Genomic DNA, 26,977 nt, shown 5'->3' on the forward strand with positions numbered 1-26,977 from the left:
ATACAGGAATGTGCCTTACAGTGTGTCATACCATTGGCCCATCTGGCTGAGTAATCTCAATATTAACCAACAGTGACTCCCCGTTGTTTCAGGATTCTTTCTTTGCTTTACTTGGAAAAGTCAAAGATTGAATCAGGGGCCATCTGCATACGAAGCCTAGCTCTATGACTAAGCTACACCTGATTCTCCTCTAAAATGCATGTCAACTGTACATGGCTTTGCTGAAAAGAAAAATCTGTAAATCCCATATATTTTTTTCACATATGGTGCACTGCAGGAACTAATAATAAGAACAAATAACGAAAACCCACTAAGTCCATCTGTTGTTCCTTAGGGTTATCTATGATCACGAAACACCTTGTGTTCGCTGACAGTTTAGTTACTGACTATTAAAAATGTTACTGGCAAAATAATGGAAGAGTACCCTCCTTTGCCCTATAAACGAATGACTTTGAACAGTATCGCATAATGTTTTTAAAAGGTCTTAGAGCTTTGTGAGTTGGGAAAACTCAGTTCTTTGGGTTATTTTTTTTAACTCATCTGTCTTTGATTACCTAAAGAAAGAGTATAGTAGTGTTTGTGATTTCATATTCAGGTTATCATGCAACTGTTTAACTATTTTCCTATTGAACAGTTGTGTTGAACTCTACCAAGACAGCACATGTAATATATATGCCTACTGCAAGCTAAGATAACAAGCCAAGATATCACTGGATCTGTTGCTTATGCATACCATATCTTCACAAAAGCTATGGCTGAATCAGAAAGTCTGATTAACCATGGTTTCACATTTCATTCAAACTGGAAAACAGTATTCACTAGCTTTGGAATACAGCAGGATCTTAAACCATGATTTAAGGTTGGTTTACGTTCCCAGATTACGCTAAAATTGGTAATCACATTTCTCTGGTCTTGCTACAAAAGGAATCATGGTCAAATGGAAGCTTTCTGCTTCAGTCACAATTCGTTCAAATGAAGAGTGAAGGGGATATATACATACGCTAAAGCTCATTTCTAACTGATCTAAATGCACCCATTATACAGCTTCAGAATTTGAGTAAGTAATACTTTGTCCCAGTACTGAAGTCAGACTGTGTAATATGCCGGATGCAAGTCTTCCAGGTCATACATTTTTGGACTGCAAATAAACTATTAAGCTGTTATGTTTATAGCAACAGCAATCTGGAAGCATGCTCTCAATTTATTTCCCTAATGAATTCCACATTAGCAAAGTAGGAAAGTTGGAATAAGAAAAGTGTAATGTACTCATGCCTTGCAACTTAGAAAGAGACGAGCTGTTTACTCCCACTATCTTGTAACCAAGGATTTGTGCAAAGGAACAATATGGCTAGGTTCAAAACAAATGCAGCTTTACAATTGCTGAATCCAGACTTGAGAATTCTGCTGTCCCTGGAAATCTTGGAGGAACAGAACACCATGTCTGCCCTGAGTAAAATCTGGAATGTTTAATAGTATTAAATATATAATTTAAGCCAGGGTGAGCAATTGTAGTCCACCAGATGTTGCTGACCACATCTCCTAACCATTCTAGCCAGCACAGCTCATGACAAGAGCTCATGAGATCTCCAGCCCAGCATCTGGGAGGGCAAACATCTGCCCGCCCTGGTTTGAGTACTGAAACAACACTAAGGCACAGACAATTGCTTCAACAGAAAAAAGTGCTAATTCTTAGCAGCCAGGTTTGAATTTAAAATTCCTGCATGCTAGCAGAAGTCTGCTCTTTATAACAAAATCTAGTCACCATTTGCCTAGTGTGGTACGGCAGAACAGCAACTTCCGTGTGTCACCTTGTCAGTTCAATATCTGCATGACTGATAGCCTCATAAACAAAAGAAACAAACTGTAAAGCTTCAACCATAAACTTAACAGAAGACGATAAAATAATGGCGGCAGTAGCATACTATTGATCTGAAAAAGCAGCAGACCAAATCCTGTACTCTGCAATGATCAATTATATGTAAAGGCTATAAGGAGTAATTAGCAGGGGTTAAATTGCGATGAATACCTGGAAAGAAAGGAACAGATGTTGGGGCAACAATATACCTGTATACTACATGATTTCATTAGCATCCAAGCTGGCTTGCTAAAAGCTAAACAGAGAATAAATGTGTGTCTGAATTAAATTTATATGTAAACTGAATGACTGATAGAAAAGCTAGAATGGTGAAGTCGTATGAATGCTTCTCTCAAGCTGTCTTCTTCAAAGCCAGCCCTCAAAATGTAATATCTTCCACCTAAACCAAAGTATTTGAATCCTGCAAGTTAATTTTAATAGTAGACATACACATTATATAAACAAATTATGCTTGTGTAAAAAAAATCATACAAACTACATCTAATTCAGGGGTCAGCACCTTTATAAAACTGACTATTTCAATCAGATCTCAAGATGCTGATTTACATATTTTTAAAAAGTATACCAACCGAAAAGGTCATTATTACCTTACCTTGTCCACAAACGCACTCTCTCCGCCTCTGTATATCTGTGTCTGTGCATGCCTATTTCAAGCCTAGAACTGTTACTTTTTTCAACTTCAACTTCCAGCAACCGTCAGCTAACATTGCCAGAAGCTAGGTTGGCTGGAAAATCTTGAGAACTGTAGTCCAAAGAACATAACATTTCCAAACTCTGATATGTATAGATAGAAGGCATACAAAGCACATTTTCTGACCCTTTTAAGTTAGTATTTCTGTATGCAAGGTGCATAAAAAACAATTATTTACTGCTACTGCTACTACTTTAATTTATATACCACCCCATTAGCACAGAAGCACTATTCTGGGCCGGTAACAAAGGATTAAAACAAAGCTTCATGACAAAACACTAAAATATAACATAAATAGTCATGATATGGCAAGAGCATTAGAAAAAGCGAACAAAAAAACCAGTGGCACCAACAAATTATTACAGAAAAGCAGAACTGTAAACAAAACACTCAATCACAAATTTAAATTTAAAAATGATTTTTAATTAAATAATCAAAACTTTATTTTTTAATTTAAATTGTGAATTAAATCAATTTGATTTAAATCGAATCTGTCCTGCATCATGGTAGACTGCAATACTTCATCCAGTATCCTCCATGAGTAGATGCCTCTAGGACTACACAGTTAATCTTTCCTTCCTTTGACTGCTTTCAACAAGCTCTCAAAACAGTAAACTGCATCTTTAAGACAGAATGGCAAAAGTGCATGAAGTCAAGCAATACAGCTACACTGGCAGATTATTAATATCAATGTAGCCATCGTGTTTCAAGACAGAATTGTTCAAGTCGCTGTCAAAACACTTCTTCTCAAAATAATTCTTATTTTAGTGTATATAAATTGCAACACAATCCCAGCATCCTTTTGTTGTTGCTGCTGCTTTGCTACAAAACAGTCGGTTAATGTTTTTTTTCCCCCCTAACAAAAACAGAGAACAAAGCCAAGACATTCTTTAGCATTTATTTTCTCTGGGAGTGCTTCACCCTTCCTTCAGTCAAAACCACTGTGAAGATGAAACACTGGGTCGGCTTCTAAACAAACATTCATTTGTTACTTTTAACTTTAACCTGATTGAAACGTAACAGAAGAGGAAGTACTTTTGGGTGGTCCACACTGTGCATGCCCAGCGTGAAGAAAGTGAGAAACTGGGGGAGAATGGAACATGGAATCCATGTAGAAAATTCTAACTTCTTTGCGAGTGCCTGAAAAAAGGTGGCCGCGAAGGTGGGGATCAGTGTTTGCCAAGTACAAGCGAGAAATAACACCAACAGCTTATCTCTTGTCATGGAGGACATCAAAGTCAGCCTGTTTCCTCCCTAGAGCCATACAAATTAAGCCATAAAAATTAAGCCTTTGCCCAAGAGGGGGCAAAAGGTGTTCTTGTCTTACTGAAAATTTGTGGGAATTCAAATGTTCACTAGAAGGGTCTGGAACAGGTTACCTGATGTATAAAAAGGGGTGGGTGGGTGGAAATCTGCTTAGCCAGCTCAGCTTGGTTTACTCAGATGTAGTCTGGTGAAGCCTGGAAGTCAGAACTATAATGACTGTTAATCTATGAGTATCAAGTAGATCAGTTTAGCTTTGTTACTTTCTAGTGTGTTTCCCTGAATTGCCTTAGTCTGTCTCAAACCTGGATGTTGCTTCAAATGCTTCTTTGAAACCTTTTGGAACTTTTGCCCCTTTACCTTTTTCCTTCTTTTAATAAAATATAAAAATCTCTTCAGCCAACTGTCTGGGGTGGTTAGCTCAGAGGGCTTCTGACATTCACACCAGGTCTTGCCTAGACCACTTACCAAGAAAACAGGTATTTGTGTGGATGTGGTAAGAGGTGGGTAAGGTGGGCACATTGGTTCTAAGTGCCTAGCCTTGTGGAGTTTTTGGACTCCCTAGAAGCACTGCTAAGTCTGGGTAAACTAGAGTGTTGGGACAACTGGTGCCAGGTTGGCTCCATAATCTTCACCACAACTGACTCTCCCCTGGTTCCCCCATCCCAGGAGAAGCAGGGCTGTATGTCTCAGTGGCCAGAACCCGGAAACTGTCACAACCAACTTCTGCAGCTGCCATTGTGAAAGCGCCTGTACTAAGCACACTTTTATTAAGTGACCCAAACTCTTAAGATTCAAGAAGCTGGCAAAGCAGGCTGGTCTTCAAGTGTACAGGGTGGGGACCAGAGACTGAATTAAAATTATTTATATGGATAAAAAGTGGCCTCCTGAAACTCTAGCTGAGACAACTGTTTTGCCATCTAATGGAAAAGGATCATCAAGACAAAGACATTGGATACTTTAAAAATCAGGTGTTTTACTTTATTTGCTCACTCTCAGTTGCAAGTAAGGAGTCTTCCAGATGTAGGTCCTGCCTTAAGGATAATTTCTGTGCCAATATTTTCAGAATAAAGTAAAGTTATTTAAGTTCTTTTTATCTTGATTTGTTCAGGGGTTCTGTGAGGAGGGTTAAAAGTTTACACCCTATTTTCTCCTAAAAACGTGTGTGTGTGTGTTTGTGTGTGTGTATATGTGTGTGTGTGTGTGTGCGCGCGCGTGCATGTGTACATGTGCGAAGGGAAACGAGGGAGCAACAGCCAAGAAAACACACAGGAGGCATTTGTTGAACACTGGCTTGTACAGTTCCGAATCCTTGCAATGTCTTGGGATGGAGGCCTGATCTGTAGAAAGCTCAAGCCCATGGTTGTGGTGATGCTGGTGAACCACCTTGTCACTAGACAATTACAGTTGGGACACAAGTTTCAATAAAATCCCACGGTCTCCCATCAAAGAACAAAAGGGAAGTCAGAACAAATGCCCTAAGAAGAACCCCAAGATTCTGCTCCAGATTCTAGTTGGTTGACCAAAAGGTTCAACTACAAATACAGCAGATCCTGCACATTTGCCCATCCATGAACTGAACCATAACACTGAAAGACAAATTCAACAGCAAGTGTTTAAAGGCAACACATGGGGAGCAGTGTGGGAGTGGAATGGGAGAGTTAACCAAAATAATTGTTGAGTTACGTCAAAAACAGATTACATGCAATACACTAATAGCAGGTAGAAGTGTCCTAGCCAGGCAGACAGACCATTTTGAGCAGGAGGGCTTAGACTAACTTTAGTCTTACTGATTCAGTGGGGTTACCTTAAGTAGGGCTAAGCTCCTGTTGACCATAGTACATCCCTTTACATAGCACAAACATGATCCTTCTATCACTATACCACTATCCCACAGCCTTGTGCCATCTAGATATGTTGAATTAAAACTCCCATCAGCTCAAACCATATTGGTAGCTGGGCAGTGGTTGTGAGGATTGTACTTCATAACATATGGAAGTCACCACATTGGGGAAGGCTGGCTGAGGTCCTATACAGGGCATTTTATGTCTGCAAAGCCAGAATGTCCCATGAACATAGTATGACATCACAGCAACATACCCAATGGTTCAAACAGTATTGATTTCAACAACATGAAGTCCTGGTACCTTAATTATCAGGATTCCCTTACATCAAGAGCTAGAGAAGCTGTTTCCATTCAGCTGGGTTATGTTCTACCATCATGATCCCCAACTTCTCAGAATCTTTTTCTGGCAGATTGGCAAGACAGGTGTTTTTCAACTACAGTAAATATGCTTGCTTTTGACCTCCTTGTTTGTAACTCTATGGTCCCATGAAGTGTCATAAGAGGGCATGAGAAAAAAAGTTCAAAATAGGATGAAATGGAAAACAAAGAACTAAAGATCTATTTGTTTAAAATACTTATACTCAGCTGCTCCATTAAAAAAAAAAACACACAATCAAACTCCAGTCCATAAAAGGAGCAACCACTAATACAACCCAGTATGAAAGAGCAACTGGCAGCCCAGAGCTAGGGTCCACTATAGTGTCTTCCACAGCTTCCTAGTGATTCAGATGTCTGGGGGAAGTGGCCAATGCTGATCCACATGTCTGCCACTGGTGGACCTCAGCATAAGGACTTTCTCCTTAGCAGGGAGAAAGACCCAGGGGAGCAGTTGAATGTGGGGAATAGCCCAGGACCTGGTGCGATTAAAGGTACAGAGCAGGGAGAAATGGATGTACAGGGGGTGGGAGAACAGCATGGAAGGGAGCAATAGTGATGTGAGCCAAGGGGCAAGGAAGAAGACTTTCTTGTCAGTTTGCCATCTTATGAACTGCCAAGGATGATAGGGATGGATGAGCTCAAACCCCAAACTGACAAAGGCAGGAAAGAAAGTGATAGAAAAGTCCAGGAAAAGAAAAGGAGGGGGGAGGAGGCACAGAGGAAGGACGGGTTGGTTGATACAGTGGCCAGAGGAGAGAGAGGAGAGAGCCAAAAGTAATTGGGTAGGAGTGGAGGAGATGGAGCAGGAACTGCCAGAAAGGTGGGCTTATACTGTAAAGCAAGACTCATGAACCAGGGAATGGGTCCAGTTGCAAGTGCCCCGGGGAAACTTGGGCCGAAATGGACTTGTCCCAGGGCATGTCCCAGGGGAGGTGTGACATCTTTTGACTTTCCAGGTTTTGGGTTTCTTGGGCCAGCCATTCCCTCCCTCCCTCCCTCCCTCCCTCCCTCCCTCCCTTCCTTCCTTCCTTCCTTCCTTCCTTCCTTCCTTCCTTCCTTCCTTCCTTCCGCCCCCCCCCTCCCAATAAGGTGGGTTTTTTACTGCACCATTCTTGCTCAGGCTCCAGGACAGAAGGTATGGGAGAACCCTGGAGGTCGGGCCTATTATCCCTCAAGCCCTAAAGGTAGGAATTGATACATCTCTGACATTTTACCTGCTTGAGCAGGCTGAAACAAAGGACAGAGCTCTCCCCCTCCCCACTGAAAAGGAGACTTTGCCAGTTTGTGACATTGTTAAAAAGTGAACATCTGTGAAGCAAGACGAATCCCAAATTATTGTTGAATAGTTGCCTTTGAAGTTGGAAATGAAAGACACTGGTTATAAAAACAAAGAGTCACTCATAATGTGACTTTGTGTCATAAAAAGGGGGGGGAGAAAGTTTAACAGGGAGCAGGACCTGGGTCACAGGTGAGTGGTTCAATACCCTGGAGCAGTCATAGGATTCCTACACCTTGGTTCTGCCCGCATATTCTTGCTACATCACTGACTTTGGCCTAGCCCTGTAAACCAGCACCTGGAAATACTGCCTCTGCTGAGCCTTCTTGACAATGTCATTTGCCTGACCAATTTCTAAATGTTATCAGAGCCAAGTGCTGTAAGTTCTCCCAGGGGGCTGGGTCTCGCTCAGCCTTGGAAGAAGCAGACCTGAGGTGGTTGCCTCAGTCCAAAAAATTAATGTTTCCAATTTCTTTTTTCTCCCTCAGATTAAATTTGCACAAGATACTTTTAAGAATTTGAATCTGTTTTACTCTGGTTAGCAGCATTCCTCAGATTTCTTAAGAGATGGGTCCATGGTAGGTAGAGTGCATCTCCCTGCAATACTCCTGTTCTTGAACCAAAATGGCTGAAATCATGTTGCTTAACACACTAAGTCACATTTGAGCAGGCCTTCCTGAATCAATGGGACCTATGGAGGACCACATTTACCAATTTTTGACTGATTTAACTGGCTTACTCCAGTACAACATACACCAGTGGAGGCAAACCTTTTTCAGCTCGAGTGCCCAAAATGAGGGGGTGGGGAAGAAACCAGTGGCTGCTGTGCTGCCCGGAAGACCAGAATCGGAACAGGAAGTGGCAGTTTCAGGGGGAATCATGGGGATGGACAGGAAGTTAAAGGAGGAATCATGGGGACAGACAGGAAGTTAAAGGGGGAATCATGGGGACAGACAGGAAGTTAAAGGGGGAATCATGGGGACAGACAGGAAGTTAAAAGACCCAGAACAGGAAGAGAAAGGGGGAATCCCAGCTGCAGCCACTTCAAAAGGTTTGCCGCGTGTGAGAAGAAAGGGCTTCACATGCCAGCTGTCGCAAGCATGCCATAGGTTCACCATCACTGACATACACTATGCAACAGGATTTCAACCAATGTTACATTATGTAGCATGCAGCCTTTACATATCAGCTAGAACTTTATGGGTGCAAGGGATGTGGGATTCAATCCCCTTCCATTGGATAATAGGGAAGATTAGCTATGGATTTCTGTAAGAACAGTATTATTTCTAAAGAAGCAATCAGGAGGCAGCCTAGACCCTTGCTGCTCAAAGCTGCAGCATTTTTTCTCAATGTATTAAAAGTCTACAGTATGAAAAAATCAATACCACTTGAATGAATAAACATCAGCTCTTTTTGGAAGCCAGCCTGTGCCAGGCAGTAGTAGGCGGTATTAAATTTATCATATTAACAATTATGAGAGCTAAATTACTACATATGACGCAGAAGTAACTGTGTGACGGTAAAATGAGTACCCAGCTTGCTGGGGGGGCAATGTGTAGCCTGTATAATTAAAAAATTGTAAACCGCCCGGAGAGTGCTTGTAGCGCTATGGGGCGGTATATAAGTCCAATAAATAAATAAATAAATAAACTTGATTGATCAACTATTACTGATCTGCTAGTACAGAGGAAACTAGAGTGAATGATCACAGAAGCAGCCAGTGGGAGAAATCATTATCACTTGATAATAACTATTTTCTAAATTGGTCACATGCTAAACATACTGATACAGGGATTAACATAATAATACTGTGCATATCACTTTTGTAGTTTCCTCTTGATCATCCATCACAAACCCAAATTGTGAATTAAAATGTCCTAAAATCTATCTGTAGATCTCCTCCTTTTTCCCTTCAAAATACCCTATGCGGCTGGACTGCCAAATCTGGAATAGGGCCTCTGTAAATTTTTTAGGTTCAGAAATCTACTCTTTACACAAACCAATTGCCCTAAATCTACTCGGCTCATCAAGTATAACTTCTGTTTCAGTAAGAATCAATGTTTCTATCCTTCTTTGTAAGAATTTTTCTGCAATCTGAATATTATCATGTAGCTTGATCCTGGTTTGCTTATTTTTCATTAAAAGAGAAGCAGCAAGGAAGGACTGTGGAATCTGACACAATCCAGTGCATGTCTACTCAGAAGCAAGCCCCGCTAAGTTTAATGGGACTTAGCTTGAACTTAGAGTGTATGAAGACCACACCTGTAATAGGACTTCATGATCACTATAACCATAAACAGCCACTTAATGAAATTGCAATAGGAATATGACTGTACAAAGCCCACATCTGGCATCACTGTGTTTTCACAATAGTCCAGTTGAACCCTGACACCAAGAAGAACTTCGGCATGTGCTGTTAGATGTACCCTCATGCACTGGTGAAGTGGTATGTTTTGAAGTGCAGGAATAGATCATAACGACCACCACAGTCATAACTCTAAAGAGAAGCCAGATGCTTTGATTAAAAACTCCATCACCAAACAAGCAAGCAAGCCATTAATACACTCTAATATAATCTCATAAGGATCATCTTGTCTTTGGTAGTTTTCATTTTAGACTAAGTTGCTACTTATGCCCCATTGACTTCAGATACAACTTAGTATTGATAGCCATCTGAAACAGTAGGAATAGTAAACCAGTTGGCCCAACTCCGGGAGCAAGTGGATGACAGGAGGGCCTGGCGTGCTCTGGTCCATGGGGTCACGAAGAGTCGGTCACAACTAAATGACTAAACAACAACAACAATTCTTAATCAGTGTGAAGTTACTGGGGAGGGACCGCAGCTCAAGAGTAGAACCTGTATCTGGCTGCAGACAAGCTATAGCTCTACAAACTCCAGTTCCCTACTGTGCCATCTCGGAATAGAGCCAACCTGTATAGCCTTGGACAACCTGCACAGTCCTGAAGTGGCTCCAGAAGAGGGGAATGGTAAACCCTTTCTATATATCCTCTACCTAGAAAACCCTGGAAAGGGTTGCCATCAGTCAGAATTGACTTGATAGCATGCTATTATTATTATTATTATTATTATTATTATTATTATTATTATTATTATTATTATTATTATTATTATTATTATTATTATTATTATTATTATTATTATTATTATTATTATTATTATTATTATTATTATTATTATTACTATTACTATTACTATTACTATTACTATTACTATTACTATTACTACTATTACTACTATTATTATTACTGTTGTTGTTGTTGTTGTTATCAGCCTCAGCCTCGTTTCCTGCCATCTCCATTTAAAAGGACAGCAGCTTGCAAAACAAGTCTCTCTGTGTCCAAGACCTTACAGAATACTTGCCAGCTTGATCAAGGAAAGATCTGCCAGGTCATAAGGTTGTTTCCTCACTACTGCCACTCAGTTTCTCTTAAGAAACCATACCTGCTCCTTCATGGATTGCTGCCTTGTCGTGGCGAAGGGGCTTGAGTAACTCAGAGAAGCTATGGGCTATGCCGTGCAGGGACACCCAAGACGGACAGGACATAGTGGAGAGTTCCGACTAAACGCAATCCACCTGGAGTAGGAAATGGCAAGCCACTCCAGTATCTTTGCCAAGAACGCCCCATGATCAGAAACAAAAGGCTAAAAGATATGACGCTGGAAGATGGGCCCCTCAGGTCGGAAGGCGTCCAACATGCTACTGAGGAAGAGTGGAGGACAAGTACAAGTAGCTCCAGAGCTAATGAAGTGGTTGGGCCAAAGCCGAAAGGACGCTCAGCTGTGGACGTGCCTGGAAGTGAAAGGAAAATCCAATGCTGCAAAGAAGAATACTGCATAGGAACCTGGAATGTAAGATCTATGAACGTTGGGAAGCTGGAGGTGGTCAAACAGGAGATGGCAAGAATAAACATCGACATCCTGGGCATCAGTGAACTAAAATGGACAGGAATGGGCGAATTCAGCTCAGATGATTATCATATCTACTATTGTGGGCAAGAATCCCGTAGAAGGAATGGAGTAGCCCTCATAGTCAACAAAAGAGTGGGAAAAGCTGTAATGGGATACAATCTCAAAAATGATAGAATGATGTCAATACGAATCCAAGGCAGACCATTCAACATCACAATAATCCAAGTTTATGCACCAACCAGCATTGCTGAGGAGACTGAAATTGAACAATTCTATGAAGATTTACAACACCTTCTAGAACTGACACCAAAGAAAGATGTTCTTCTCATTCTAGGGGACTGGAATGCTAAAGTAGGGAGCCAAGAGATAAAAGGAACAACAGGGAAGTTTGGCCTTGGAGTTCAGAACGAAGCAGGACAAAGGCTAATAGAGTTTTGTCAAGAGAATAAGCTGGTCATCACAAACACTCTTTTCCAACAACACAAGAGGCGACTCTATACATGGAAATCACCAGATGGGCAATATCGAAATCAGATTGATTATATTCTCTGCAGCCAAAGATGGAGAAGCTCTATACAGTCAGCAAAAACAAGACCTGGAGCTGACTGCGGTTCTGATCATCAGCTTCTCATAGCAAAATTCAAGCTTAGACTGAAGAGATTAGGAAAAACCACTGGGCCACTCAGGTATAATCTAAACCAAATCCCTTATGAATACACAGTGGAAGTAAAGAACAGATTTAAGGAACTAGATTTGGTGGACAGAGTGCCTGAAGAACTTTGGATAGAGGCTCGTAACATTGTCCAGGAGGCAGCAACGAAAACCATCCCAAAGAAAAGGAAATGCAAGAAAGCAAAGTGGCTGTCCAACGAGGCCTTAGAAATAGCAGAGAGGAGAAGGGAAGCAAAATGCAAGGGAGACAGGGAAAGTTACAGAAACTTGAATGCAGACTTCCAAAGAATAGCAAGGAGAGACAAGAGGGCCTTCTTAAATGAACAATGCAAAGAAATAGAGGAAGATGACAGAAAAGGAAAGACCAGAGATCTGTTCAGGAAAATTGGACATATTAGAGGAACATTTTGCGCAAAGATGAACATGATAAAAGACAAAAATGGGAAGGACCTAACAGAAGCAGAAGACGTCAAGACGAGGTGGCAAGAATACACAGAGGAATTATATCAGAAAGATTTGGATATCCCGGACAACCCAGACAATGTAGTTGCTTACCTTGAGCCAGACATCCTGGAGAGCGAAGTCAAGTGGGCCTTAGAAAACCTGGCTAACAACAAGGCCAGTGGAGGTGATGGCATTCCAGTTGAACTATTTAAAATCTTGAAAGATGATGCTGTTAAGGTGCTACATTCAATATGCCAGCAAGTTTGGAAAACTCAACAGTGGCCAGAGGATTGGAAAAGATCAGTCTACATCCCAATCCCAAAGAAAGGCAGTGCCAAAGAATGCTCCAACTACCGTACAATTGCACTCATTTCGCACGCTAGCAAGGTTATGCTCAAAATCCTGCAAGGTAGGCTTCAGCAGTATGTGGACCGAGAACTCCCAGAAGTACAAGCTGGATTCCGAAGAGGCAGAGGAACTCGAGACCAAATTGCTAACTTGCGCTGGATTATGGAGAAAGCCAGAGAGTTCCAGAAAAATATCTACTTCTGCTTCATTGACTATGCGACAGCCTTTGACTGTGTGGACCACAGCAAACTATGGCAAGTTCTTAAAGAAATGGGAGTGCCTGACCACTTTATCTGTCTCCTGAGAAACCTATATGTGGGACAGGAAGCAACAGTTAGAACTGGTCATGGAACAACTGAGTGGTTCAAAATTGGGAAAGGAATACGGCAAGGCTGTATATTGTCCCCCAGCTTATTTAACTTATATGCAGAATACATCATGCGGAAGGCTGGACTGGAAGAAACCCAAGCCGGAATTAAGATTGTCGGAAGAAATATCAACAACCTCCGATATGCAGATGATACCACTCTGATGGCAGAAAGTGAGGAGGAATTAAAGAACCTTGTAATGAGAGTGAAAGAGGAGAGTGCAAAAAACGGTCTGAAACTCAACATCAAAAAAACTAAGATCATGGCCACTGGCCCCATCACCTCCTGGGAAATAGAAGGGGAAGATATGGAGGCAGTGTCAAATTTTATCTTCCTGGGCTCCATGATCACTGCAGATGGAGACAGCAGCCCTGAAATTAAAAGGCGCCTTCTTCTTGGGAGGAAAGCGATGACAAATCTTGACAGCATCTTGAAAAGCAGAGACATCACCTTGCCAACAAAAGTCCGAATAGTCAAAGCTATGGTTTTTCCTGTCGTGATGTATGGAAGTGAGAGCTGGACCATAAAGAAAGCAGACCGCCGAAGAATTGATGCCTTTGAATTGTGGTGCTGGAGGAGGCTCTTGAGAATCCCCTGGACTGCAAGGAGAACAAACCTATCAGTTCTAAAGGAAATCAACCCTGAATGCTCACTTGAAGGACAGATCCTGAAGCTGAGGCTCCAGTACTTTGGCCATCTCATGAGAAGAAAAGAGTCCTTGGAAAAAACCTTGATGTTAGGAAGGTGTGATGGCAAGAGGAGAAGGGGACGACCGAGGATGAGATGGCTGGACAGTGTCTGCGAAGCAACCAACATGAACCTGACACAACTCCGGGAGGCAGTAGAAGACAGGAGGGCATGGCGTGCTCTGGTCCATGGGGTCACGAAGAGTCGGACACGACTAAACGACTAAACAAAAACAAGGTTGTTTCCTCACTACTGCCACTCAGTTTCTCTTAAGAAACCATACCTATGCTTGGAAGGACATAGGGAATGCAGCCCAATATATTTCAATAAAAGCCACCAATGACAAGACATTTGTACCTAGGAGAGATGGATTCAAATTGTAGCAGAACTAATGAACTTACTGGGTGACCTCTCCCAGCTCATTGCTCTACGCCATTCTTCTCCAACCTACTGTATATCAAGTGGGTTCCAGAGCCTCTATTTTCTCTCTCTCTCTCTCTCTCTCTCTCTCTCTCTCTCACACACACACACACACACACACACACACACACACACACACACACACACAGACACACACACACAGACACACACTTGCCCTCGCCGAGATGAACTTGTAATGAGGTCAGAAAATAAAGAATGTTCACCACCCAAATGCACAATATATCCATTGCATCAAAGCTGCATAGTAGTATTAGACAATATCCTATTAACTTAAGACAGTATCATATTATCTAAGCCATCCCTAGCATTCACATGAAAACCCCAGAGAAGGTTCTGTTACAATGAGTGGAAAACTATGCCTGTCCAGATGGTGTTGGAATGCATTTCCCATCAAACTTAACCAAGACAGCTAATGGTAAAATATTTTCAAAATGTGATTTATAATCTATATTTCTCCATGAACTGGGACATAGAGTGGCTCATAATATAATTAGAAACCAGCAGAAATATAAAACATACCAAACTATGATATCCATCGTATTGTTCAAAAGAAAACTAAGAAAAGCGCTTAATGCATAATGATTAGGAAATAGGGAAGTTAGAGCCCCAAAATATCTGGAAGGGCACGGTTCTGTGCTCCTATACCAAAAAGGTCACAAAGTATCTGGGAGGTCATCATTCTCTGTTCCTATTCCAGACAGGTCCCTAAGCATCCTATACCATTGCTGATCTGCTCTTGTTAATTCTGACACACGACTCTACTTTTCATCTTACAAACTCAGAGTAGAACCCACAGGACTCTTTCATAATCTTCCACCCAGTCAAGACCTGCTTAGTGTTAATAGTGTCCTGGCATCGCATACCTTCAAGACTGTCTTCTGATCCCTTAGCAAAATGTCTTTAAGCAAATATTACCTTGGAGAAGGCAAACACCAAGAAACAGCAAAAAAAAAACTATTTTTCCTTAAGACAGTTTGCACATATACAGGAAGACTGGAAAATAGAATGTACCATAATCTACTTTAATCCCTGTTCTGTACTTGCAATCAGATTAAAAGATTGGTTTTTTTTAACTCTCCATGATCAGGACTCCTACAGAGTGGTAACAACCAAAAACATATACAGTATAAAAATATCTTCACTGTGCACAGTTATTTAAAATGTATTCGTAAAGTGTAAATGAGTGAGACTTTGTGTGCACTCTTAAGTTTTTTATTCATGTTTGAAAATACGCATATAGCAAGACAATGGATCCATGAAATAATGAGTTTAAATTCAAAATCACAGATATGAAAGGAAGTATTGTCAGTACAAGATAGAATAAGAGTTGCATAATAGGTCATATATAAGTTCAATAAAGTACTCAGATCTAGATGTTAACATGTCACACAATGTAGAGGACTAATGATATCAGTGGTTCATAAACCTATTCATCCTCCTACTGAATATGTGTTGTCAACTATCAACAATTAGCTGTTGGACAGATCAACTTCAAAAGAAAAAAAGTTTACAAATACAACTTTACAAATGGCAACAGGAAGAAAAGTTACTATGTTTCACTGCCCCCCTTTTAAAAAAAAACTTTTCAAAATGATCGAACTACACTATCCCAGCAAATTCAATTCTGTTCATTTTGGCCTTCATGGAGATACAAGATTATTGTATTGTTCCCTCTTGCATATTGTTGAACTGTGTATAGGAATGTCACTGGCCTTCTATATGTCTTCAATTGCATAGCCCTTTGCTTTTACCATATATACTTTTTCTTTGATTTACCTGTTTATGCAAACACATCAGGGATGGATATCCATATGGCATCTTAAAATAACATCTTATAAAATGACCCCTAGTTACAAAAAGTTAAACCATTATAAAAATTTAGCCTCTAAGATGCTACAAGTGTCTTCCTTGTTTTTGCTGCAATGTACAACTGCTTGCAATCCTATCCATTTGACACTAAGCCACAACAGGACTTGCTTCTGAATAAACAAGCATAGGATATTGCCAGAACATAAATATCCTTAATACAGCAGAGAAGGGAAAATACCATGCACATTATTCTAAACAAACCCTAAGAGCCCAGTTACCCTTTTATCTAGCTTATTGTAGACCGTCCTATGCCTCATTTCCTTACCTACTTCCATCTAAAGGGCAGGCAATGAAAGGACATGAAACAATGGCATTCAAGCAGAAAAGAATGTGTAATCCTGGCTCATTCCTTTGGAAATAAAATCCCACCATACTGTATATTTACACAAGTGAACAAAATGGTTGTTTGCAGCCTCTTTAGAACAGGAAGCTGGATGGAGGACACAGGTACTAGTTATATCTTTCCTAATGAACCATCTTCTCACATATAGAATGACAGGAAAGAAGAGACTGGCAGCTAATTTAAAAAAAGGCATAAGGGAGGGAGGGGAAAAATAGAGCCCCCCTTTTGTTTAGGCACTGATGGAGAAAGTCAAAGACAGTTGGCATTGTCCAAAAGAAGAGGTATCTCTACTTTTTAGTAGGCGGAGAAATGAGGAAGTGCCAGAATGAAACTGAACCACTCCCATCATTCTGTAGACACACAAAAGTTGACATTTCACATTCTAATCTTTGGATGCAAGTAGGATAGACAATTTTACCCCTGGTAAAATTGCCCCTTTCCTCTTGCACCTTCAAGCAGCTGTGCAGCAAAGAATAATAATACTGTAATTGTGTGTCATCAAGTCGATATGGCCATTCTTTTCAAGGTTTTCTAGGTAGAGAGTGCTCAGTCTGCCGCTCCCTTCCTTCTGGGTGCACGGTGGGACAGTGCAGCTTGCTCCAGGCAGGCTCTGCTAGGAAGCACAGAGGGGAATCGAACTCCCAACCTCTGGTTCTGCAGCCAGATAACTTCCATAACTCATTAAGCAATCCAACCAGCCATAGCAAAGATCGCATAAAGGCTGCCTTTGTGGTCTTGCACCCATGGCAAGAAAAACTTTGTTCTTCAATGTTAACTTTATATTAGATGCAACAGGACCCTTGCCAAAAAAATAAATGTTAGCAACCAGTTGTTCAAAGGACAAATCCTACTGTTTGCTTGATAAAGGCTGAAAATAGCAAGGCTCTTTCTGCTGATGTTGGGGGGATGGGGGATGCAGAGAGATATCTAAGGAAAAGAAGGGCTGCAGCTCAGTGGCAGAGCACATGCTTTGGAAGCCAGAAGTCCCAGGTTCAAATGCCACTGTCCCCGTTTAAGGCTGGAAGAGAATCCTGCCTGGAACCCTAGAGAATGGCTTATATTCACAATTAATAGCACTGGGTTAGTTTGACGAACGGTTACGTTTTCAGAGTGAGGCAGTTCCATGTGTCTTGTGGGCAGGCACTGCAGACTATATTGTTCACCTGTTTCAACTAAAGTTGTATTCCTCTCAAGATAGCTGAGTGGCTTAGGTCTCAAGCCAGAGGTTGGGCGTTCAATTCCCCACTCTGCCTCCTTGACAGAGGCTGGACTCGAAGATCCATAGGATCCCTTCCAGCTTCACAGTTCTATTATCATAAGATGCTACATTCCTCTCTGACTGTATGGTGTTGAGGCAGACAGAAATTCAACAGGTCCTTATTTTCCATCTTTTTTTTCCCAGAAAGATGGCAGAAACTACACCAAGCTTCATCGCTATTAAAAGGCAAAGCAAACAGTTCTTTGATGGGAAGAACCTAACAAATTGATTCTCAAGGGAAGTCAAGCATGAGAATCACATGGAGATGAATGGAAAGTGCTCTAACGATTACCCAAGCATCCTCTGCTTAAGGGCGGGCTTCTCCAAATACAAGCCCATCTCTGAGCTACACAGTATGCCCCATGGGATTATTCAACTCCATTATCCAGGCATGAGTGTGTGTGCCAGAAACAGAGAAAAGCAGCGAGCCTGACGCCTCCACACACGAGGTGCCTTTACAATTCAACAAGCAAGGACAGAGAACTAATCCAAAAGGCCCAAGCACACCTGCCATGCCACCCGGCAGGGTGTGGAAAGAACACAATGCCGGCCAAGTTGACCCAGCCAACTAGTCCAACTGTGTCATGGCTCAATTATGCATGAACTTCCTAACATTTGTCCCAGGGAGTTTTTCTTCCTAACTATAGCTGCACATGCCAGCATGGGCTGTGGCGCCCATGCCTTAGAGCAAAGAAAACTCTGCACATGCACAAAGTAATCCCTGGGCGTTAAAGGAGCTCTCGCACTAGGGGAAGCGGGTTCTCTCCTCAAGACCCTGCCCGGAGGCAGAAACCTCTCTTCACTGCAAACGACTCTCAACCTTTTAGCCATCCATGCTTGGGGTTGCCTAAAGGCAAGGCGAAGGAACTTTGCACGCGCTCTAAAGAGCAATCGCCAAGCACTGAACTGTGGTTGTCCAGTGAACAAGTTCTTGCCTTGAGGCGGGGTTCCTTCTTCACTCCCAACACCTCTAATCCGTCTCGGCTCCGCAACCCTAGATCCCAATCCACCGAAAGTAGGACCGGAGCAAAGTCTTCCTTTCAGAGCATCTTATCTAAACCTCAAGTTTGCCGCCCAGGCGACTGAACTCCTCTTTCCCCAGCAGCATCTCCGGCTCTGGCAGCGCTCTCTCCACCCACCCACCCCAGCTCTCCACACCATCCCGTCTTACCGTGATTCGACTTCGGCTTCAAGGCTCCGAGGAGCTGCACCCGGTCAGCCAAACACTGCAAAAGTAACACCACTCCGGCCACCGTGACCGGGGCTCCCCAAAGCTTCGCCATAGCGCCTCCCGGCTCGGTCTTCCTCCGGCTTTTCCCTCTGGGCACGGCTTTGGGCGACGAGGCAGATGCGCTCAGCGAGGCTCCTCGCCTTCCCTCCCCCGCGCACTTCTTTAAATCCCGACTAAGGCGGGGAGAGTCACTCTTTTTTATTATTATTCCGAATACGATCCGATTTTTTTACTGAATCCGGGAGCAGACCAGGCGCCTGCGTATCCACACAGCCCCGAACGCCTTCTTTTTCCAGTCCGCGTGGCCAAAACGGGGAGCTCAAGCCAACAACATAACAAGGAGGGGTGGCGGGGAAGAGGATGTGTGTGTCTTTGCAGGCGTGTGTGAACACGCGAAATCTCCGATTCGGCCGCGAAGTGCCCAAACTATCCTAAACTGCGAAGGAGCGGGTGGAAAAAAAAAGGACTGGGGAAGAGGGAGAGGTTTTTTTCCCCCCTCGCACCCTGTGTTTGCTTATCCTGATCGGATCTCAACGCCAGCAGGAGGGGGGGGCTTCGAGGAAGAGGAAGGGGGGGTCGTTCCCTTTTTTCGCAACGCGGCTGAAGTAACACAACAAAAATGCGCCTCCCGGAGTGGAAGAGCGCTGGACGTGGGTTCTTCCAGCCCACAATTCATCAATTCGCGGTCTTCCGGCGGCGCGGCTCGGTAGAAGGAGAAATCCGAGAGGCCGATCGAGTGCTCTCAAGGGACAAAGCAAAGCTCCTCTGCGCCTCTACCTTCCCTGTGTAAACATGGGATGGGATGGGGGGGTTTCTCCCCAAAGCACCGGTCCCCGTTCTTCCGAGTGGCCTTAAGGCGATCAGGCTGCAACTGAGTCTTTAATAAAGGAAAGAAAAAAAGGGGGGCGGCGGAGGAGAGAGCGAGAGCCCTTCAGCCACTTCCCCTCCCTCCCAATTCGAAAAACAAAGCCGAGGAAGAGAAGCCGTTCACCGGCACACCCGGAGAGGGAACTTGCAAGAAGCCATCGGGAGATGCCGGCCCGCTTGCTCGTTCTCTGCCGAGCTGCTCAAGGAGGGCGAAAGCGACGCCTTGAGGGATTCTGGATGAGAAATAGTTGGGGTGCCGGTGGTGGAGGGGTGGGGTGGGGGGCGAGGAAGCGGCCGAGGCACTCCCGGCGCGGGCGCCGCCTCCACCTCCTTGCTTTCCCCTTCTCACTTCAGAAATGTAGGTTTTGCCAGGATCCAGGCACGGCAAGAGCCAACCTCCCCCTCCTTCTCCCACCTTCCTCGGCCGGAAGCCAGCTGTCCCAGCCGCTGCCCTTCCCTGGAGGAAGAGCGACCGGGCAAGGCAGGCCAGAAGGGGGTGAAAGGGGGGAAAAAAGAGGGCGCAGGTAGCACCCCGCGCTTTCCTCCTCCTCACAGCTAGAAGCGGGGGCGGGGGCCGCGAGCCGAGCAGCGCCTCAGGGCAACTCGGTTCCCTTTTTACAGCTTCCTCTCTCTTATTGTCCTCCCGCCACAGGCAGATTGATCGCATGTGTCTCACTCGCTCTCCCTTTTCCACCGCCGGGTGGGGTGGAGGGACAGGGAAGGACAGAGGCTCCGGCTGTGGCCGCCCAGGCCGGGTGAGGGAAGGCGGGTTGCCCCGAAGGTGCCGGCCTGTCTCCCGCAAAACAAACATACACGCGCCCGGGTGTGGAGGGCTTTGGAAACGGAGCCCTCGGGGCGAATAAAAGAGCGCCAGCGACGCGGATTGGAAATGGGGAGAGGAGGGGGAGGGGGAGAGGAGGGGGGGGGGACGAGAATGGTATTTAAACCGGATTTCTGAGGTTCAAGCGGTGCTCAGAAGACGTTTTAAGAAGTCTTTTGAGGAGCAGCCGTGACCCCGGGAAACCCCAGTCTCGTGCTTGTCCGTGCTGCCCTCATCCGAAGCCTGAAAAAGAGAAAATTAATTTGGACGCATTTGTTTTACACTTCATTTTTTCCCTTAGCTTTCACCAGTAGAGTGATTTAAACAATAAAGTCATTAGAAAGCGGGATCAGCAATGGCTAGATGAGGAAACAAACGTTCGCAGGCCCTGGTCGGCCAACCTGACCAAATTTGTTTTTACTACCTGGGTGGGACCACGCAGGTGACTAAAGCAACAACAGTAGGCATCAGTGTATCACTTCATTAAAAAAAAAATTGTATACTTGCTGTTTTTAGCTTTTTAAAAATGGTCTTTTTCATGTTGGAAGCCCCCTTGTGCCCTTTTAAGGAGAAAGGTGGGGTAAAATACTTTAAATAATTTAAATAAATAGTAAGCAAGCGAACAAAATTGTAGGTTCGAAAGCTTGCAGCTCTCCCTTCAAACTTTCTCACTGTGAATTTTTCTCCAGACCTGAGGTATAATTTGAATGACTCAGCCACTCAAGGCTGGTGTCTTAAGGCAAATTAAGAGCTAGCTCACCTCAGGTTTCAGCTACCTCAGCAGGCCCATGCTTGCTTGCCTCAATAAGTCAACTGCCCGCATTTCAAACTGGGTCCAGAAGGAAGTAACTGCAGCTAGGAAGACTTACTAACTTCCTTATTTATTTATTTAAAAATATTTTTACCCGACCTTTCTCCTTTAAAAGGACCCAAGGCAGCTTACATCATTAAAAGACAGTATTTAAAGCTAACAACACAAATGCAAAAAAAAAAAAAAAAAGAATCAAATGAACACCATACTAAAAAAGGGTAAACAAAAAGACATTCAAAGCAATAAGGTACAACAAATCCTTTCAAAAACTCCACTTAGGCAGCCAGTCTAGTGGGGAGGGGCAGTTGTTGGTGCTCCTCAGCTATGTTGTAGTGCAAATGAGTGACATGGAGGTGAACCTGTCCTTGAATGAATGGCTGGCTCGAGTGTGAGAGTGAGTAAAAGGTTCCCCGTGACATTTTCAGTCCAGTCATGTTCGACTTATCCCGTTTTTCAAGACGTAGAGCCAGCGCGTGTCTGAAGACAGTTTCCATTGTCACCTGGCCAGCATGACTAGGGAACGCTGTTTTACCTTCCCACTGAGGTGGTACCTATTTACTTGCATTTACATGCTTTTGAACTGCTAGGTTGGCGAGGAGCTGGGACAAAGCGACGGGAGCTCACTCCGTCGCGTGGATTCAATCTTATGACTGCTGGTCTTCTGACCCTACAACACAGACGTCTGTGGTTTATCCCGCAGCGCCACCATGTCCCTGTGAGTGAGTGAGTATGAGGAAGTGAATGCCTGGGTGGGTGCATGGGTGTATAGATTCCCACTTTTTACTAGGGGCTCAGTCTTGCCTGCTTCTCACCTACTGGGTTCCAAGGGTGTTTAAAGAACAACACAAAAAAGAAGGGGAAAAAAATCAAATCTTACACAATCCTGCACTGAAACCCAAAAATGCACTGGCCAGAATGATTGGCACCCTATCTAATTCGTAAGAAATACTTTCTTTTCAAGCATGTGATGCTCCTTTAATTTGTATTTAGAAACACTTGTCACAAGTAAGAGGTGTGGGCAATACATAGTAATCACACTTGCAACCAGTTAAGATGGAGAAAAGTTGACTCAACCTTTGTGTTGCATGTGATACTGAGCATAGAGAAAAGAATGAAGTGTAGAGAGTTGTCTGTGGATTTGAGAGAAAAAATGTGGAAAAACATCAACAATCTCAAGGCTACAAATCCATCTTCAGAGATCTTAATGTTCCTGTGTCCACTCTGTGCAATATCATCAAGAGGTTTACAGCCCATGGCACTGTAGCTAACCTCCCTGGATGTGGATGGAAGAGCAAAATTACTAAAAAAATTACAACAAATGGTTGTTTGAATGGTGGATACAGAACCCAGATTAACTTCCCAACAAATTCAAGCTGATCTGCAGATACAGGGTACAACAGTGTCAGCTCGCACTATCCATCGCCATCTGAATGAAAAGGGACACTATGGAAGGAGACCCAGGAGAACACTGCTGACACAAAGGCATAAAAAAGCAAGACTCGAGTATGCCAAAACCTATGTGACAAAACCACAATTCTTCTGGGAGAACGTACTGTGGACAGATGGGAAAAAAAAAGTAGAGCTTTTTAGTCAAGGACATCATGGCACTGTTTACAGAAAAAAAATTAGGCATTCAATGAAAAGTACACAGTCCCTACAGTTAAACATGGTGGAGGTTCAAAGATGTTTTAGGGTTGCTTTGCTGCTTTTGACACTGGATGCCTTGACTGTGTGAATGGTATGAAATCTAATGATTACCAAAGAATTTTGGGGCACAACGTAGTGGCCAGTGTCAGAAAGCTGTGTCTCCACCAGAGGTCATGGGTCTTCCACCAGGACAATGACCCAAAACACACTTCAGAAAGCACTCAGAAATGGTTGCAGACGAAGTTCTGGAAATTCTGAAATGGCCAGCAATGAGTCCAGATCTGAATCCCATAGAACACCTGTGGAGAGATGAAGGCCCTGGGGCAGTGTGCAAAAAGAAGAGTGGTCCAAAATTCTAGTAGAGAGGTGTAAGAAATTCATTCATGGTTACAGGAAGTGGTTGATTTCAGTTATTTTTCCAAATGGGGTGCTACCAAATATTAAGTTAAGGGTGCCAGTAACTTTGGCCAGTGCATTTTTGGGTTCCTGTGTGGAATTGTATCAGATATGACTTTTCTTCTCTGTTAACATGAAATTAACATGTGAGTACCAAAACATTTGCAACTGCAACAATTTTCTAAGAGGAGGATTTCATTTTCTGACAGAATTGCCAGGGTGCCAATATTTTTGGCCATGACTGTATACTTTAATGTAGATTCCTAGATTGAGTAGAGGTTGAACTCAATAGGACTATAGGTCCCTTTCCACTCCATTATTCTATGCTTATTTATAGTGGAAGTTCACCACATTTCCCTCCTATTTGTTGGTGGAAGGACGGCCATGCTTCAGGATAGAGTAGATGGGAGATGCTGCTGCTTACCACAGATACCAACATTGCTAGTTACAGGTCTGGCTTCAGGCTACCCATGACGTTTCATGGCTTAGTAAGAACTTGAGCTTGGATCTCCCAAGTCCCAGTACAACACTACAGTGACACTAGCTTTCTAATACATGTTGCCTCTGGAACAACTTACCTCCTGAGATTCGCGCGGCTCCCTCGCTGGGCATGTTCAAGAAACAACTAAAAACGCTGTTGTATAAGCGGGCCTTTCCAACAGAAAACTCCTGACGATTTTCTCTCTATATCTTTTTAATTTCTATCTTTCTTAAATTGTAATGTTTTAAAATTATGTTGTTGTTGTTTGTTGTAAGCCGCATAGAGTGGTCTAGTACGACCAGATAGGCGGGATAGAAATAAAATAAATAAATAAATAAATATGCAATAATCATTCATGACTGGAATCCTGTCGTAATCATATAGGGATTGAATACCTTGCTGTGACTATTTGTGGTTAATTGGCAAGGTGCTGGGGCATATGACCAAGCATATGGCAAATAGGGGCCTGACACTGTTGTACCCATAATTTACAACTCAAAGGTGGGGTTGTTTGGTTGGTTGGTTTGCTTGCTTGCTTGTTTGTTTATTGCATTTATATACCACCCCATAAGTGCATAGCACTATTCTGGGTGATGTACATTTAAGAAACAATGAAATGGCACAGTCAAGCTCAGTATAAAACCAGACAACAACAAACTAAAATAAACCAGGTGTTAAGCCCAGATGGTGCAGCAAATCTGAGCAGCAATACAGGGGCTAATAAACTTAAAAGAGGCTGTCACCAAAGGCATCTCAAATCTCAAAAGAGATGAGCCTTCAATAGCCTCTTGAAAATAAGGAAGCTTCCTAAGGTGTACCAATCTGATTATTTATTTCTTCCATCATAAATGTAGACCATTATGGACACCACCAATTTTGCCCACATAGATTGCCTTATATGCTAAGGAGAACTTCCACATTTTTCTGTGGTTGGCACTTCCTGGGGTTGGTTCTCATTTGCCAGTACCTAGTCCTGATCTGTTCACGTGGTTAGAGAATCCAGCAGGGATACACATAGAATGTAATACACAGCCCAAATGTGCTAGCAGTAATATAGTTTGCTGTTGAAAAGTGGTACTATGGCATTTTATTTGCTGATGTGCTTTTAAGAATACTGTATTAGCCTTGGTAATTAGCAAGATCATTCAGTTTTCAAATTGTAATTATATAAATGGGGCTACAGTACTTCAAACATAGCTGCTAAATGCAGTCACACATTAATCCAGAAGGATAAGCAGCAAATCAGATTTCATGGAAGTGAATTTTATAAAGTTGCATCAGTTTTATAATTAATTGTCTTACCCTTTCATGCTTTGGCCTTCTTACAAACAGAAATTCTTATCTCTGTTAGCCTCTGTTTGCATACTGTTTTGGGTGAAATGAAAGATGGATTTTTGTTTATACATTTGGATTTCCATATAATCTTGATACAGCTCCAATACAATGGACTTGAGTACACATCCAGCCATGTAGAGTCCTCAAATAGCGAAAATCTATAGTTATAAAACATTTATACTGTACCCCACTTGTTATTTAGGCTGAACAAACTGGCTTAACGATAGTCAAAATAAGAAAGACACAATAGGTTTGTAAGCGATCTACTATCAGAATTAACCAGGGTGAACAAAATTATGTGCCAGCACACAGTGCTCAGTCCCTCCTGTTGCAACCAATACTGGCTGAAAAAAAATATATAAAACTTCTCTTTGTGGTTTGTTCATCATGATGCCTGAACATAGCAATGTGGCTTGCCTCTCCTCAACCAGCCAGACCCATGGCCTTTTCCAGGTTAATATTTCTGGCTTATTGTAAAGGGGAGAAAAAGTTTAGCTTGCCAGGATTAGATGCCACTACAAAGAAATCACAGAAGAAAGATCTGTGATTATTCACCCACTCTCCCAAAGAATTCTGCTGCTTTGTTGCATGCGAGCATCACCAGTATATAACAAGAGTTGGATAGAATGTGATCCTCATGCTGTCTGACCACAGTTCTCAACACTGGCTGTGCTGGCTAGGGTTGATGGCCATTGCAGTCTAACAACATATGGAAAATATTTGGCTGGTCATAATTTAAAAAGCGTAGGAGTCATATTTAGGAATTCTATGGCATCAAGATTGAGCAAAGCTTTTAACTGCAAAGAAACATGCTTCCACCCAGATGACATGTAATGAAGATAAATGGTAAAAGGGCCTCTTCAAGTACAGGTATACTGATACAGAGCTCTCTTCACAGCTGGGAACTCTCAAGGGAAGAGCCATTTGTGCATCCATAGGACCCCCCCCCCTCAGATGAAAGCGGATCACACATTGCCAGGGTCAGGGGGTAGATGACATGTATCTGTCCAGAAAGCGGAGCTCACTTTCATATTGGACAACCATCTGTCAGATCTGCTTTGATTTGTTTTCCTGCAATGAGCAGTGGGTTGGACTCAATGACTTTATAGGCCCCATGCAACTAAATTATTCTATGATTTTATATTCTTGATACCCCCTTGATATGCTCAGTACCCACCGGTATCAAACATCGGAATCAGGCTGAGATAAAAGATGATTAGCAGACAACACAGAAAAAAACCTTTAAAAAGCAAGAAATATTAGTTATAACTAATAAACCCTATAGGTTTATTTAAAAAGAGAGCAGTCTCTTTTTCAGATTTGTCAACAGCCCAAACCTATTTGGGAAGGGGAGCTAGATGGAAGAAGCCTGTCCAAAGAGACTACTATTTATATCCATTTTTAAAAAAATCATTTAAAAAATATTTTCCTTAAACAAAATTACAATGGAACAGTGAACTGACTGTGAAATTTAAAAAACAACAACAATGAAATAATAAAAGAACAACTTCCAATCTTTTTTTTAAAAAAGTTATATTTTACTGGTACTTACTTTGATAAGTGATTGGAAAGAGGGAGTTAGAGCAAACAGCCCCGTAATCATTGAGTCTAAGTAAAGGTTCCCTTTGACATTAGTCCAGTCATGTTCAACTCTAAGGCGTGGTGCTCATCCCAGTTTCCAATGAGTCTAGAAAGCAG

The 26,977-nt window shown here is 42.7% G+C and overlaps 1 protein-coding gene across 1 annotated transcript in view; it reads right to left on the minus strand.

Moving 5' to 3' along the window:
- The window catches only part of PLXDC2 (plexin domain containing 2), a 262,609-nt gene extending 242,361 nt beyond the window's left edge, over positions 1-20,248 (minus strand). Inside the window, exon 1 of the mRNA XM_020801961.3 lies at positions 18,863-20,248. Within this exon, the coding sequence (XP_020657620.2) occupies positions 18,863-18,974 (112 nt within the window). The 5' untranslated portion in view covers positions 18,975-20,248. The remainder of the gene's footprint in view (positions 1-18,862) is intronic.
- Positions 20,249-26,977: the final 6,729 nt, after the last annotated feature.

Source organism: Pogona vitticeps, chromosome 6 (assembly GCF_051106095.1).
Source record: "Pogona vitticeps strain Pit_001003342236 chromosome 6, PviZW2.1, whole genome shotgun sequence".
NCBI lineage: Eukaryota > Metazoa > Chordata > Lepidosauria > Squamata > Agamidae > Pogona > Pogona vitticeps.